Source organism: Camelus dromedarius, chromosome 29 (genome assembly GCF_036321535.1).
Source record: "Camelus dromedarius isolate mCamDro1 chromosome 29, mCamDro1.pat, whole genome shotgun sequence".
Taxonomy (NCBI): domain Eukaryota; kingdom Metazoa; phylum Chordata; class Mammalia; order Artiodactyla; family Camelidae; genus Camelus; species Camelus dromedarius.
This window is the reverse complement of record NC_087464.1, coordinates 16,225,521-16,238,918: the sequence shown is the minus strand read 5'-3', so window position 1 is coordinate 16,238,918 and position 13,398 is coordinate 16,225,521. Positions and strand designations below refer to the sequence as shown.

At 51.4% G+C, this 13,398-nt stretch overlaps 1 protein-coding gene across 4 annotated transcripts; it reads left to right on the top strand.

Annotated features, from left to right (window-relative positions):
- Window positions 1–5: 5 nt before the first annotated feature.
- PLIN1 (perilipin 1) lies at window positions 6–12,790 on the top strand. Of its 4 annotated transcripts, none has more exons than XM_064480573.1 (9): window positions 62–271; window positions 946–1,004; window positions 3,740–3,938; window positions 5,639–5,721; window positions 6,959–7,223; window positions 7,542–7,714; window positions 9,512–9,703; window positions 10,107–10,352; window positions 11,172–12,748. In XM_064480573.1, exons 2-9 carry the CDS (start codon window positions 957–959, stop codon window positions 11,511–11,513), a joined length of 1,548 nt encoding a protein of 515 aa, XP_064336643.1. In that variant the 5' UTR covers window positions 62–271; window positions 946–956; the 3' UTR covers window positions 11,514–12,748. The 4 variants fall into 4 exon arrangements, with proteins under 4 accessions (XP_064336645.1, XP_064336643.1, XP_010985044.3 ...); XM_010986742.3 differs by having other exon boundaries at window positions 69–271; window positions 3,734–3,938; window positions 11,172–12,745; XM_064480574.1 differs by lacking the exon at window positions 62–271 and adding an exon at window positions 2,196–3,185 and having other exon boundaries at window positions 3,734–3,938; window positions 11,172–12,746.
- The last annotated feature ends 608 nt before the right edge of the window (window positions 12,791–13,398 follow it).

The window sequence follows — 13,398 nt, the reverse complement described above, 5'->3', positions numbered from 1 at the left end:
CTGGAATAATAACTCCCCCAGTTCTCCTTCAGCTCTGCGATCTACCTCCTAGTTGGCTGCATCTCCTTCCAGAAGTTAGGATATGCCCGGGGGATCCTGGGTCAAAAATAACCATGACAACCGGCTGACCCAGCTTTCTCTTCCTGTCTGCCCTCCTCCAGCTGGGAGGTGTTAGTAGCTTTGCTTGTCTCCCCAGAGCAACTGGAATTGTTTCTGCCAGAGGAGACGCTCTGCAGCCTGGGCTTGTGGAACTGAGGCAGCATCAGCTGGAGTAAGTTTCGGGGCCAGGGGCGGGGGGCAGTCCTGGGACATCTGCCTTACCTGGTTTGTTTCTGAGAGTTAAGGAAAATAAATTGAGGGTAAGGATCTCCTGGGAATTTTTCTGAGCATGAAGAGGCTGCAGGGAAACCACTGAGGGAGAGATTATTCAAGGTGAATGACCAAGAGTGTAGAGTAAATATTCCGGGGCCACTAGCTTTTCCAGAACATAGCTGAAATAGCTGGTTTTAAGAGTGACTACTTTCTCATCTGGTTGAGCACAGAGCTTGCTTAAAAAGAGAGGAATTAATGCAGAACTTTTTTGTTAAAAAAAAAAAAAGATTATACCTGAAACTTCTTACTTTAGTCTCTGTAGGACCCTCACTTAAGAGCTCCTAAAGTTCATCTAAAACCTCTTAAAACTACTTTCATTTTGTGTTTCTTACTCTGAACCCTTGTAAGAAACATCAGTCTTGACAAGTAAGCTGTGGGGCAGTTTGTCCCTATGAGGCTCTAACGAATGGTCACTTGTCTGTGACATTCATCCTCCAACACAATGCCTTCTGTTCAGGAAATTTGAGCTCCCAGGCAGCCTGGGCCCCATTGGTGGCCATGAGCAGTAGGGGACTGGCCCTGTGGATCTCAAGTTGAGGGCTTCTCGTGGACTTGTGACCCTCTGCTTTGCAGCTTGAAGAGCTATGATGGCAGTCAACAAGGGCCCAACCCTGCTGGATGGAGATCTCCCTGTAAGTAACGTGGGCTTGTATGAGGCAGTGGACAACTGAGGGGGGAAGAAGTAGCTGGGAGAAGAGGTCAGGGGACTTAGAGCAAGAAACATCTAAATTATATTCATAATTCACTGACTATGATGTCTTGTTATTCTTGTCCTTACTACCTTTTGCAGGAGGCTGTTAGAGGATGTGGGGTTGGGCGTGAGGGGTGCCTATTAAAACTGGCTGGAAGGGAAAGGAGAAGAGGAGAACCACTGAATTCTAAACCCAGATGCAGAAGCCCATGCTTTGTCCACCCAGGTGGAATATTCAGACTGAGCCACTGCACTCAGTAACTCCAGAGGCGGCGTGCATGTTGTAGTCCGTGTAAATGGCGCCTCTTGGAGTTACACGGTGCACTGCCTGTGCTGCTATACGTGGGAAGGAGGTAGAGGGACAGTGTGTCCAGTGTTGTGTGTCTAGCCTGGTTTTCACTGTGACTCCAAGTTGTTTGACACTTTTAGGTGTACCGGATGCCTCCTGGCAAGGCCTCTCTAATTAAGGCACAGTTAAAATAGTGAAGCTTACAAACTGTGAACCCATACAACACCCATCTTGTCCCAAGTTAGGATTTAACTAACCTTTGCACTAGGAATCACCATGTTAAATTTTGTATTGAATCACAGAACACAAAAAGCATAAAATGGTCAAGTGCGTAGTTGAGCCATCCTAACGCGTGGTAGTTTATTCCCTTACCAGGACTTTTCTCCCTCTTTGGCTTTGCCTAAAACAAGCCCTGAAGGCTCTGTCCAAAATGTTAAAGAAAACATTTTCTTGTTTACAGTCATAGTCTTCTTCTAGTTCAAATTTCAAACTCACCTGCAAGACCAGAAGCTAAAATATTGTAGCTTCCTGTCTAGTGTACCTACAAGTCTTGGTGGGTCCTCTAACTCAGCCCCCTACAAATAGAAGAGGCTAGGTCCTCACATCCAGAGAAGAACCATGCAGCAGTGAATATTCAAAGCCACAGAGAGAGCTAGAGCATCTGAGTCAGACTTGGGAAGTTTGTGTGAAGAGTTCTTGACATTCGTAAGAATAGACAGAAAAATATAATATCCTTCACTAACCCCAACAACCATAATCCATGGACAATCCTGCCTCATCCTCATTCCATCTATTCCTTGACCCTGTGTTATTTTGAACCAAACCCCAGATATGCCTTTTCAGGCCTGAGTTGGAATCCTGGCTCTGCCACTTACTAGCTGTGTGATCTCAGGTAAGTCACGTCACATCTCTGAGTCTTTGTCTTCTGTTCTGCAAGGTGGTAGTAATAATGCTGACTTCAGAGGGTGACTGTTAGAATTAAATGAGGTCATGCCACCAAAGCACCCCGATCAGTGCCTGGAGCATAATGGCACTGAGTAAATGTTGTTTCCCTCTGCAAGACTAGAGTCCACATTTTTTTAAAACTCAGAAACTGTTTTTTCACTTACATTCCTAGGTGATCTGAAGTTTAATTATGTGGCTGCTGCCATAGTTAGAATGCATTAATAAGAGCACAGCACCCCAGTAATGAGAAGTGATGGTTTCAATATATCCCATATGTTCAGACCATACCTGGAATGCTGTCTTCAAGTTTGAGTGCTATATTTTTAAGAATAGCAACTCCAGACTGTAGTGTGGGCAGAGGAGGAAATCACCAGATCAGGGTGCTGAGCCATTTGTAAACTAAGTTAAGAACTAGAGCTCTTTAGCATGGAGAAGGGACCACTAAAGGGAGACATATTTGTATCCAAATATGTGAAAGGCCAGCCCATGAATGATGAAATAGGTTTACTCGGTGTTGTTTCAGAAGGCAGAGGGTGGAGCAGTGGGTGGAGGTGGATTTCAGCTCAGCAACACTGTCCAACAAGGGGCATAAGCCACTCTGACCAGTGAGCTCCATCCAAGGAGACGTCCAAATACGAGCCTCCCAGAGGGACTGTGGGAAGCACTCTTGCTGCACAGGCCCCTGGAGGCCTAAGATTCTGTGATTCTGTGCAGTTGGGCAGATCTAAACTTCCACCTTCTAGTAGGTGCAGCCCTCAAGTGATTCATTTATTCGACTAACATTACTGTGCAAGCTTTAGGCTGAGCCCTGGAGATACCGAGATAACAGTCTGCTGGGAGAGAGACAAGTACACACATGCCCAGGACAAGCACAGCACCATGTGACAAGTATGGAGACATTCCAGGGAGGGAAGTGATGGCTTCTGCTGTGAAGGAGGAGAGTCAGGAAGCTTCACAGAAGCCGGGATACTCAAGCCGTGTCTTGAGGGAGTGGCATTTTACCAGACAGAAAGGACTAGGGGAGGGGAGGGGAGGGGAGCATCTCGGCGGTGGGACCAGCATACACAGACAGGGAGGCAGTCTCCCAGAAAGACCAGAAAAATGTTCAGCTGAAGCTTCCAAGGTGGAGTGCAATGCTAGACAGGTCTGCTGGCACACTTGCTCTCTCCCATTAAGTTTAAGTGGGGTTGCTGCAAAGTGCAGTGGCATTTGGCCCCTGGCAGATGGAGAGTGCCTCAGCAGCCTTCCAGAGCCAGGACTGTGACCAGGAGAGTGCCGCAGCCTGGCTCTTGTTTTTCCTGTGGGGCATCCAGAGACCTCTCTAGTCTGGGTTCCTCCTAGGTCTCCTGGACCCAGGCTAGCCCGAGTGGGCTGTCTTCCAGGAGGCAGGAGAAGGAGGTGGAATGACTTCAGTGCCTGCCTTCCTCCCGTGGCAGGAGCAGGAGAACGTGCTGCAGCGGGTCCTGCAGCTGCCGGTGGTGAGTGGCACCTGTGAGTGCTTCCAGAAGACCTACACCAGCACCAAGGAAGCCCACCCCCTGGTGGCCTCTGTATGCAATGCCTACGAGAAGGGCGTGCAAGGCGCCAGCAGCTTGGCCGCCTGGAGCATGGAGCCGGTGGTCCGCAGGCTATCCACCCAGTGTGAGTCCTTGTGGTACTCGGAGGCTACCTGCCTGTTCACTGATGCTCACTGACTGCCTGCCAGTCTGTTTGCCCATCTGTCAGCCTATCTGATAGCTTGTTTGTCTGTCTGCCAGTATGTCCGTCTGCCTTTTTGTTTGTCTGTCTGACTGCCTTCCTAACTACCTACATCCTATTACATAGTCTTTTCATCTATAGATATAGACAATATAGATACAGATATAGATGTAAATACAGATATAAATATAAATATAGGTCTCTTCTCATCTATAGCTGCCTCATCTATAGCCCAGCTGGCACTTTCCTAGGATGACAATGATGGGACAAAGGATTGGCAGGGGAAGGGATGGGCAGAGCTATGCGGGCAGTGGTGGGAGTAGGGCCCATGGCAGACCACACACCCACTTTAGCTCCAAATCCAGCAGCAGCAGCAGGAACTAGCAGAGTCTGGCTCAAGGGCAAGGGCAGGAGGCACTGGGGCTGGCCCGGCAGGGCTGGGGGGAATGGAGGAGGAGGGGAAGCCTGTGGGGTCCAGCAGCTGATGGTACCAGCCCCATGACAGGGAGGGGCAGCAGAGAGCTACCAGTCAGGGAAGACCGGGAGGACCAGGAGCCGGAGGACCTTACCAGTCCTGCCCCTGCTCAGACTGTTCTGCTTCATTTGAAAATACGGTGTCCAAGGCACAGCTTTTGTCAGGGCTAAGGGAAGTTCCAGAAGTCTAGGTCCTTCCACCGTCCTAATTAGAGAATCATGGGTATCTGAGGGGTCGGCACAGCAGACAGGAGAGGACAGATGTAAAGAAGACCTGGGCCTGGGCCAGCCTCTCTGCCTGCAGGCTCCTTCAGTAATTTCCCTAGGTCTCATTTTGCCCAATTGGAAGTCACCTGGGCTCTCTGCTGCTTGAGAATTTTGTGAAGAAACCTAAGATATCTGGAGAAAGAATATATGAAAGAGAATATATGGATGTCCTTTAAAACTGTGATCTCCACGGTCATGACCGCAGGGCTGATGTTGTCAGCAGCCCCTGGGCATCTCTCCCAGGAGCATTTGCATCTTCCTGCTCTCACCCCTTTCTTTTCCCTGTGACCTGCTTCCCACTGTTGACCATCTCACTCCCAGAGGTTAAAAGGAAGGGCCACAGACATCTGAAACTCTAGACCAGCCTGTCAGCTCTAGAACTAAGCAGTGCCAGCCCTGCTCCTACCAAGGCCCATCCCAGGGCCATGCTGCCCCTTCCCCCTCACACCTCTGCTCTCCCCTCTCATGTTCACCCAGAGAGGGGACGGAGGAGAAGAGGGGAGAGACCAGTATCTTTTGGTGATTCACATAGTTTCTGTCACTTTCTCCTCACGACAACCATGCAAGATTTGCCCACATTAATCCACATTTTCCAAAGGGGGAATCTGAGGCTCAGCCAGGGTGTGACTTGCCTGGAGCCACATGCTGGAGATGCAGGCTCTGGGCTTTGCGTGCAGCTCTGCAGGAGTCCAAAGTTTCTACTCAGAGGGAAGATATCCTGGTCCCAAGGAGTCACAGTGGATGGGGCTAAAGATGGCAGAGGGCCTCAGGTTCCCAGATGCTTTGAAGGTAGCAGGCCTGGAGGTTTTGAGGGCTCCAGGGCACCTTCTTTGGCACAGAGGCCCCTGCTAGGCTCTCATAGTGGGATCAGGGCTCACTTCACCATGGCCTTTTGCTTCCAGTCATAGCCGCCAATGAGCTGGCCTGCCGAGGCCTAGACCACCTGGAGGAAAAGATCCCAGCCCTCCAGTATCCTCCTGAAAAGGTGAGCCCCTCCCCTCTTCTCTAATGCTCCCACATGCAGCTGTCACTGCCTCTCCGGGAAGGAGAGAGCATGGGCTGATGATGCCATGACTGTGAGTCTTTCGTTTCTGTGGCACACACCCTCCAAGGCAGGTGACTGCTGCCTGCCCCTAAGACCACACAATGGGCTTCTTCCTCTCCCTGTGCACCAAATGAAGGTAGGCTTTCTGAAACAATCAGACATAGCCCAGAGGCAAATTCAGACAGGAGCTTGGGGTGGGGTCCACTGCTTCTGATCTCCCCTTTACCAGTTACCCTGTGGGCCTACATTGGACCATTTGGTGACTACAGTCACCTAAGATCATGGATTACACTCATCCGATCCCAGAATTGTAGTTCCATGGCCTCAAGATCCAACACTTTATGGACCATGAGACTGAAAAAGTCACTTCACCTGGATATGTATTCATTAGGTATTTGTCATGGTAAGGCCCATGTCAGGGGCTTTGGGGGGATATGTTTCAGTGTCAGACCTCATCCATCTCACTGACAAATTACCATCCATCCCACAAACATTTACTGAGCCCCGCCCTGTGCCAGGGGTCATAACGTGACTTATAGATCCCTCCTCCCTCTCATTTAACCCTCTGGTCAGCCCTCTGGGATACAGGTGGGTTTCCCTATTTTATAGATGAGGAAACTAGTGACTTTCCCCTCACCACACAGCCTTAAGTGGAGGCCACGTGAGAGCAGGTCTATTTGGCTCTGAGGCCTGTGCTCTTCACTTATTTTTTCCAGATAAAGGGCAAGATCTTTGTCATTAAGGAGCTCCCAAGCTAATAGGAGAAAAAGACGTTATTTCAATGCAGAACTTGTAGGAAGATCAACCACATCTATAAGTCAATATAAATGCAGATAGGAATGTGAGTTCTGAGGGAAAGATAGAGGAGACAGCAGAGGAATTTGGAAGAGGACATGCCTTGTGTGCATGTTAGGACAGGTTAGTTATCAAGGAGGTGGTCTTTGGGATCTTCAAAGGATGGTCAGGATCTTGCCAGGGAGAAATGGGGCACAAAGAAGCCAGGAGATCCAGGTGGTTGGCACAGGGAGGGCTTGTGCTTTTTCTCTTTAAAGTTTAGCTTAATCAAAGTGCCCAAATATTGGTGCCAGTCCCCTGGGCTTCTAAATGAGGATTTCCTGAAGCTGGGCTTAGGGCCTGCCAGATCCACACGCCTAACTCCCCTCCACATTTCTCCCAGATCGCCTCTGAGCTGAAGGACACCATCTCCACCCGGCTTCGCAGTGCCAGGAACAGCATCAGTGTGCCCATTGCCAGCACTTCAGATAAGGTCCTAGGGGCTGCTCTGGCCGGCTGTGAGCTCGCCTGGGGGATGGCCAAAGACACTGCCGAATATGCCGCCAACACCCGAGCCGGCCGGCTGGCCTCTGGAGGGGCCGACTTGGCCTTGGGTGGTGTTGAGAAGGTGGTAGAGTTCCTCCTTCCTCCAGCCAAGGAAGAGTCAGGTATTTGTTGTTAGGGGGTCTGGCAGATCCACCCTGGGGACAGAGTTAGCCACCCATGCTGCCTGGGAATTAGCAAGAGGTGGCCAGGGCTCATCTAGCTACTGCTCTGGGACAGGGAGGGCCCAGCGAGATTTTCAGATGGACCCATCCTCATCTAGCCCCTCTCCCCACTTGCAAGTGGGGAAAGTAAGTTGCCCAAGTCACCAGTGAGCTTGTGGTGGAGCTAGGATGACCACCATCCATCCCTAGACACAACCCAGCTTTCCTCAGCCCCTCTCTGATTTGCTTTCTTTCCTTCTCCCTCAAACTCCTACCAAGTGCCTGCTCCAGGACACCAGCATTCCCAGAAACCTCCCAAGGCCAAACCAAGCCTCATGAGCAGAGTTGGAGCCCTGGCCAACACCCTCTCTCAACACACCTTGCAGACCACAGCCCGGGCGCTTAAACAGGGCCATGCCCTGGCCATGTGGATCCCAGGTGTGGCACCCCTGGTGAGTGTCTACCCTGAGCTCTGATTGACCCAAGGCTTGGGAGCCATGTGACCCTCCCATCCCTTACTTGACTCTGCCTTCTGTCCTGGGAACATCCTCTCTTCCAACCTGGGCTGGGACTTTAGGTCTAAGGTGGGGGGATAGGGGTGGGGGTGGGCAGAGAGCTAGTCCTTTAGGATGCAAGGGGAGAGAAAGGACAGAACTTGAGCTGAGGGCAGTCCCGCTTGTTACAGTGGTCCTGCCCCACCACCCACTTCTATCTCTCCCATTTTGCCCCTGAGTCCCACCCCCACCCCGCCCCAGCCTTCATCCTCCCAGGCAAAGGAAGCAGAGACCCCCCAATCTGCTCTCTAGGCACTACGGAGTGTCACCTGTAAATAAGCAAGGCACAAAATTCCTTCTGTTAGGAAGACAGCCCCAGCTGGGCTGTGTCCCTGACTGCCCCCAGGGTTCTGGTTTCCCTTTGAGAGGCTTCTAATTTGTATCCCACTGCACCCAAGGTAAAGCTGCCTTTCTAGGCCCAGGCTTTTTCCCCACCACACCCCACACCCATCTCTTTGTGTGAGAGATAGCCTGGATTTTTTTCATGGGAACTTTAGTAAAGAAATAAGGCCAAAAAACCAAAAGGAAATAAAAACAACATTAAAGCCAAAAGGTCAGCAAACAAGATAATCCCTTTTCAGCCATCATGAAGGTGGTATTTTTAAAAGCATCATCAGGCCTGGCTCATTCATTCAAGCAAATATTTTCTGAGAACCGACTATGTGCAGGTTTGGTAGCTCCAGTTGAGATACAGCAATAGTAGTTCTCCTCTGTCCCCTGCACTGGGGAGGGTGGTCACTTCCCCATGGAGGCTAGACTAACTCCTCTGTCCTGTCCTAGCCCCTAGTGGGTGGGGCCACTGTACTGCACAACCTCAGACACTACTGTTCACATAGGAAATAATAGTGTCCTCTAAAGTAGTGTCACAAGGAGGCCCTGATTGTAGGGCTCTCTGGAGGTCTGAAACAGGCCAAGCTGTGCCTCTAGCTAGCCATGCTAACCCACCTTCCCAGGTCAGTTTCCTCCCATGGGACCCTCAGGCCTGCTTGATTGTTTTCAGCCTTTATTAAAGATCTGCAGGGAATAGCTACTAAAGCTAAACATATATATCTCCTATGACCCCGCAATTCCACCCAACAGAGATGAGAGATTAGGTCCCCCTAAAGACATGTTCAAAATGTTCCTATCAGCTTTACTCTTAGCCAAGAACTGGAAACAACACAAACATCCATCAACAGTAGAAAGAGTAAATTGTGTTACATTTATACAATGGAATATGGTGCAGAAATGAAAAAGAAGGAACTACTTTGACATTCAATAATATGGATGAATCTCATGATATAACAGTTGAACAAAAGCTATTCGTGAAAGAAAACACATTGTATCGGTCCATTTACATGAAGCTCAAAAATGGACAACATCAAAGTTTGGTGACAGAGGCCAGAATGTAGTCACCCTTGGAGGGTATGGAGGGGCATAGGGAGTCTTCTGGAGTGTTGAAAATGGTCTATAGCTTCAGCTGTGGTGATTACACAGGAGTGTTTCTAAAAATTCTCAGAGCTATATGCTAAAGCTATGTGCACCTTAGGGGGTGTAAGTTATCACTCCATAAAAAGTTTGAAGAACAGTCTACTGGGGCCAGGCCCTGCTCACCTGCCCCCACCTGACCCTGGGGACGAGGGGCTTTGCTTGCTGGGGCTGCCTGGCCACTAGCAGGGGCTGTGAAGCCAGTAGCTGCTGCCTTCCCGCCCTCAGAGCAGCCTGGCTCAGTGGGGCGCATCAGCGGCCATGCAGGTGGTGTCCCGGCGGCAAAGCGAGGTGCGGGTGCCCTGGCTGCACAACCTCACTGCCACTCAGGAGGAGGACCATGATGACCAGAAGGACACAGACGGGGAGGAGACAGAGGAGGAGGAGGAATCAGAGACTGACGAGAACAAGCTCAGTGAGGTAAGGGAGAGAGTGGAAGCCGAGTGAGGATGCGGGAGCCTGGAGGGGGTGAGAAGCAGAGGCACAGGGTGAAACAGGGTCTTTTGTCCCCAGGCCTAGGGACGTGGTACATGAGTACAGAACTCTTCACCTCATCCCTAAATGCCTAGCTAACAAAGTTCTCTCAGCTGACCCTCACAATAAGCCCATAAAATAGGCAAGACAAAGATTGTCATCCCCATTTTGCAGATAAAGGAACCGAGGTTCAGAGAATAGAAATGACCTGCCCAAGAGCCAGGCCGATAGTTTTTCAATTTGGTACCCATGTTCTTTCCCCTCTAGCTCTGGGGATGGTGGGAAGGGGAAGGGTTGGGGAGGTGCCGTGGAACAGCTGCAGAAGCACTGACCTTGCTCTGGCCCCCAGAGAGCAGCTCTGCCTGGCCCACAAGGCCTCCTGGGCAGTGTGGCACACATCCTGCAGAAGGCCCTCCAGAGTACCATCTCAGTCGTGACATGGGCACCTGCAGCTGTGCTGGGCACGGCGGGGAGGATGCTGCACCTTACACCGGCGCGTGCTGTCTCTTCCACCAAAGGGAGGGCCATGTCCCTGTCCGACGCCCTGAAGGGTGTTACTGACAACGTGGTGGACACCGTGGTCCACTATGTGCCAGTGAGTATAGAGACCTGTGGCCCTGGCCTGAGACCTTTCCCCACATCCATCCTTCCCACCTGCTGCTGGAGAGGTCTCCCATCATCAGTCTGGGGGTCCCCAGGGGGACAGCCCACACCCCTCAGCTCCTGACTGAAGGACCTGGCAGGTTTGCATGCTACTCCCTGGGAAGTGGCTGGAGGGTGGGTTGTGTTCCAGGGGACAGCAGCTGCCCCCATACCAATTCTAACAACTGTCACCAACAGGAAGAACCCAAGGGGTGTCAATACTATCACTTTGGGAATCTCTGGGTCCCTTTTCAGAGCAAGTTACAGGTCATGCAGGCACCAGGAGGGCCGGTCAGGGCAGGAGGCCCCTTAGAGCTAGGGGGAGGGGGTGTTACACAGTCACTCTCAGCAAGAGGCATGACAGGGGTCTTGGCAGCCAGGTGTTCACCTTGGGCCCAAAACAGAACCAGGAGTGGGTACCTTGACCCAAGTGGGGGGCAAGGTGTGAGCCGTCCTTATTCCACAACTCAGGCCCAAGGAAGGGTCAGGAAAGTCACAGACCTCCCACTGAGGGACCTCTGAGGGAGACCCGAGGTCTCCTCAGCTTTAGAGGGTGGTTGTCTTCCTTGCCTTGGGGGTCTGGACTGTGCACACTGTCAGTGAGGGCAGGACCTTAGTGGTCCCCCCTGCACCATCCGCTCCTGTCCCACGCCCCCGCCTGTACCCCCCTGACAGCGGCTCTGGGGAGGCCAGAGCCCCAGAGGAAGCGGTGCGTGGGAGGTGCAGGGACGAAGGCCAAGTAGGGGCCCTAACGCGGCTTGCTGGGCTTCAGCTTCCCAGGCTGTCGCTGATGGAGCCGGAGAGCGAATTCCGAGACATCGACAACCCGCCGGCCGAGGTGGAGCGCCGGGAGGCGGAGCGCAGGGGGTCTGGGGCGCCGCCCGCCAGCCCGGAGCCCGCGCCGCGCCCCGCACAGCCCCGTGGCAGCCTGCGCAGCGCTCGGGGCCCGGGCGCCGAGGACAGGGTGGAAGCGCCCGCCGCCCCGCGCCCCGCCTTCCCGGCCATGCCCCGCGAGAAGCCCACGCGCAGGGTCAGCGACAGCTTCTTCCGGCCCAGTGTCATGGAGCCCATCCTGGGGCGCGCGCAGTACAGCCAGCTGCGCAAGAAGAGCTGAGCCCACCGCGCCCCCATCCCTCCCCGCCCCCCGTCCCCCACCCCGCACGGCCGGCGCGTCCCCACTGAAGGCCAGGGCCGCTGTCTCCAGCAAACAAACAGAACCTACACGTCCAAGTGAGCCTTGACTTACTCAAAGTAGTCCCCTTGGGTCCTGAGCCTCATTCCAAGGATGCTGACAAGGCACACATCATCTTTTGAGCATCCTTTTTGGCCTTAGCTGTCAGAGCCCATTTTCGAGAAGCATCAGAGTAGCAGTCTGCTTTGATGCTATGCCTTGTTTTTTACCAAAAAATTAATTGCCTACCTTGACCTCTCACTTCTTCAACCAAATGTGTGGCCAAATGACATCTAACTGTTTCCAATATTTACATTCATCCTCTGTAGACAAATATTTGCCACCAGTGAGTAACGCGTCACCACCCTGAGGGTCCGAGCGGGAGATCCTGACACATTTTTAAGCCCTGAGTGCAGAGATTCCTCTGAGTATGCAGGCTCTCAGCAGACTACTTTGAAGGGAACAGCGCAAAAGCTCTTGAGTATTTATATGCGTATTAGCATCACTTTCTGAGTCCCCTGCACTTTCCACAGGCTGAGTCCTGGCCTGTGCTCTGTAGCGCCACCTCCCTGCTCACAGCCCCTTTTCCATTTCCACCCTTACTGCCTTCCACCTGCACATTCCCCCTTCCCTCAGCCTCTTGAATGCTGGCGCCCTCAGTGCTGGGGGACAATGGTGACCATTCATTATAGACCATATATGTAGACTCTATAGCCACAGTTCATTCCAAGCCCTATTTTTGAAAATGCTAATATTTGGTCAATCTAGGAAATGCATACATATAATTTAAAAATTCAAACATTGCAGAAGGGTGTGTGCCTTCCTCTCTGAGTTCTCTGGTTCCCCAACCTCAAAACAACCAGTCTTTTGTGTACCCTTCCAGTTGTGGGCTGTGCATGTGGAAGCACACATGTATATACTCCCCAGTCTGTTTACACAAACTGTGGAATGCTTTTTTCACTTAACAATACATCTTAGAAATCTTTTTGTATTAGTATCATAAATCCTCCTTACTCTTTAATGGCCACATAGTAAGCACTTCATAATATAATATAAATGTGCCATATTTGACTAAACTAGTTCCTTAATCATGGACTTCTAGGTTGTTTCCAGCTTTTTGCTCCTGCAAACAGTGCTACAATAAATGTCTTTATACAAAATGTTTCATGTAGATGTGTGCATATTCCAAGTAAATTTGTAACTTGGAGCCATGACATGCCAACTGAAGGAAAATGTGCATTTTAAATATTGATAGATAATGCCAAGTAGCCTTCCAAACCAAACTTGTTTTTCTTGTTATTGTAATCTGCAGCTGCACAGATAATTATGACACTTCCATCAGTCCTTTTAGACATCTATAAATACACACTCATTCCCTATAGGTCCACCTCAGGTCCATGAACACCCTTTCAGCCCCCACTCTGTTGCACACCTTAGAGTCCAGTCCCTGACGCTGACTCTGGGCACTGGCAGATATTTGGTATAATGAGTCATTGTCCTTGACCCACGTTTTTGGGAATCTGAGGATGCCCAGAATGAGGAGAGGGGAGGGTTGATGGACATACACATGGTCAGGACCTTGAACTGGCCTTGGCCCCCCACCCTACCCTCTCAATCCACACCACACTTAGCAGTTCCCTGGGGAGGGGGTGTGGGTCTGGCAAGAGGGTCTCTTAGAAGCTGATATGACATGGCTAAGAAGACAGAGCCCAGCCTAGCTCTGGCAGGGCTCCCCTGGGCAGCTGCTGGAGAACTGGCCTCAGGCCTGGATGTGTAGAGAGAAATGCCCAACTGTCCTGGACCTCACCTGCCCCTGGAGCTCTGGAAA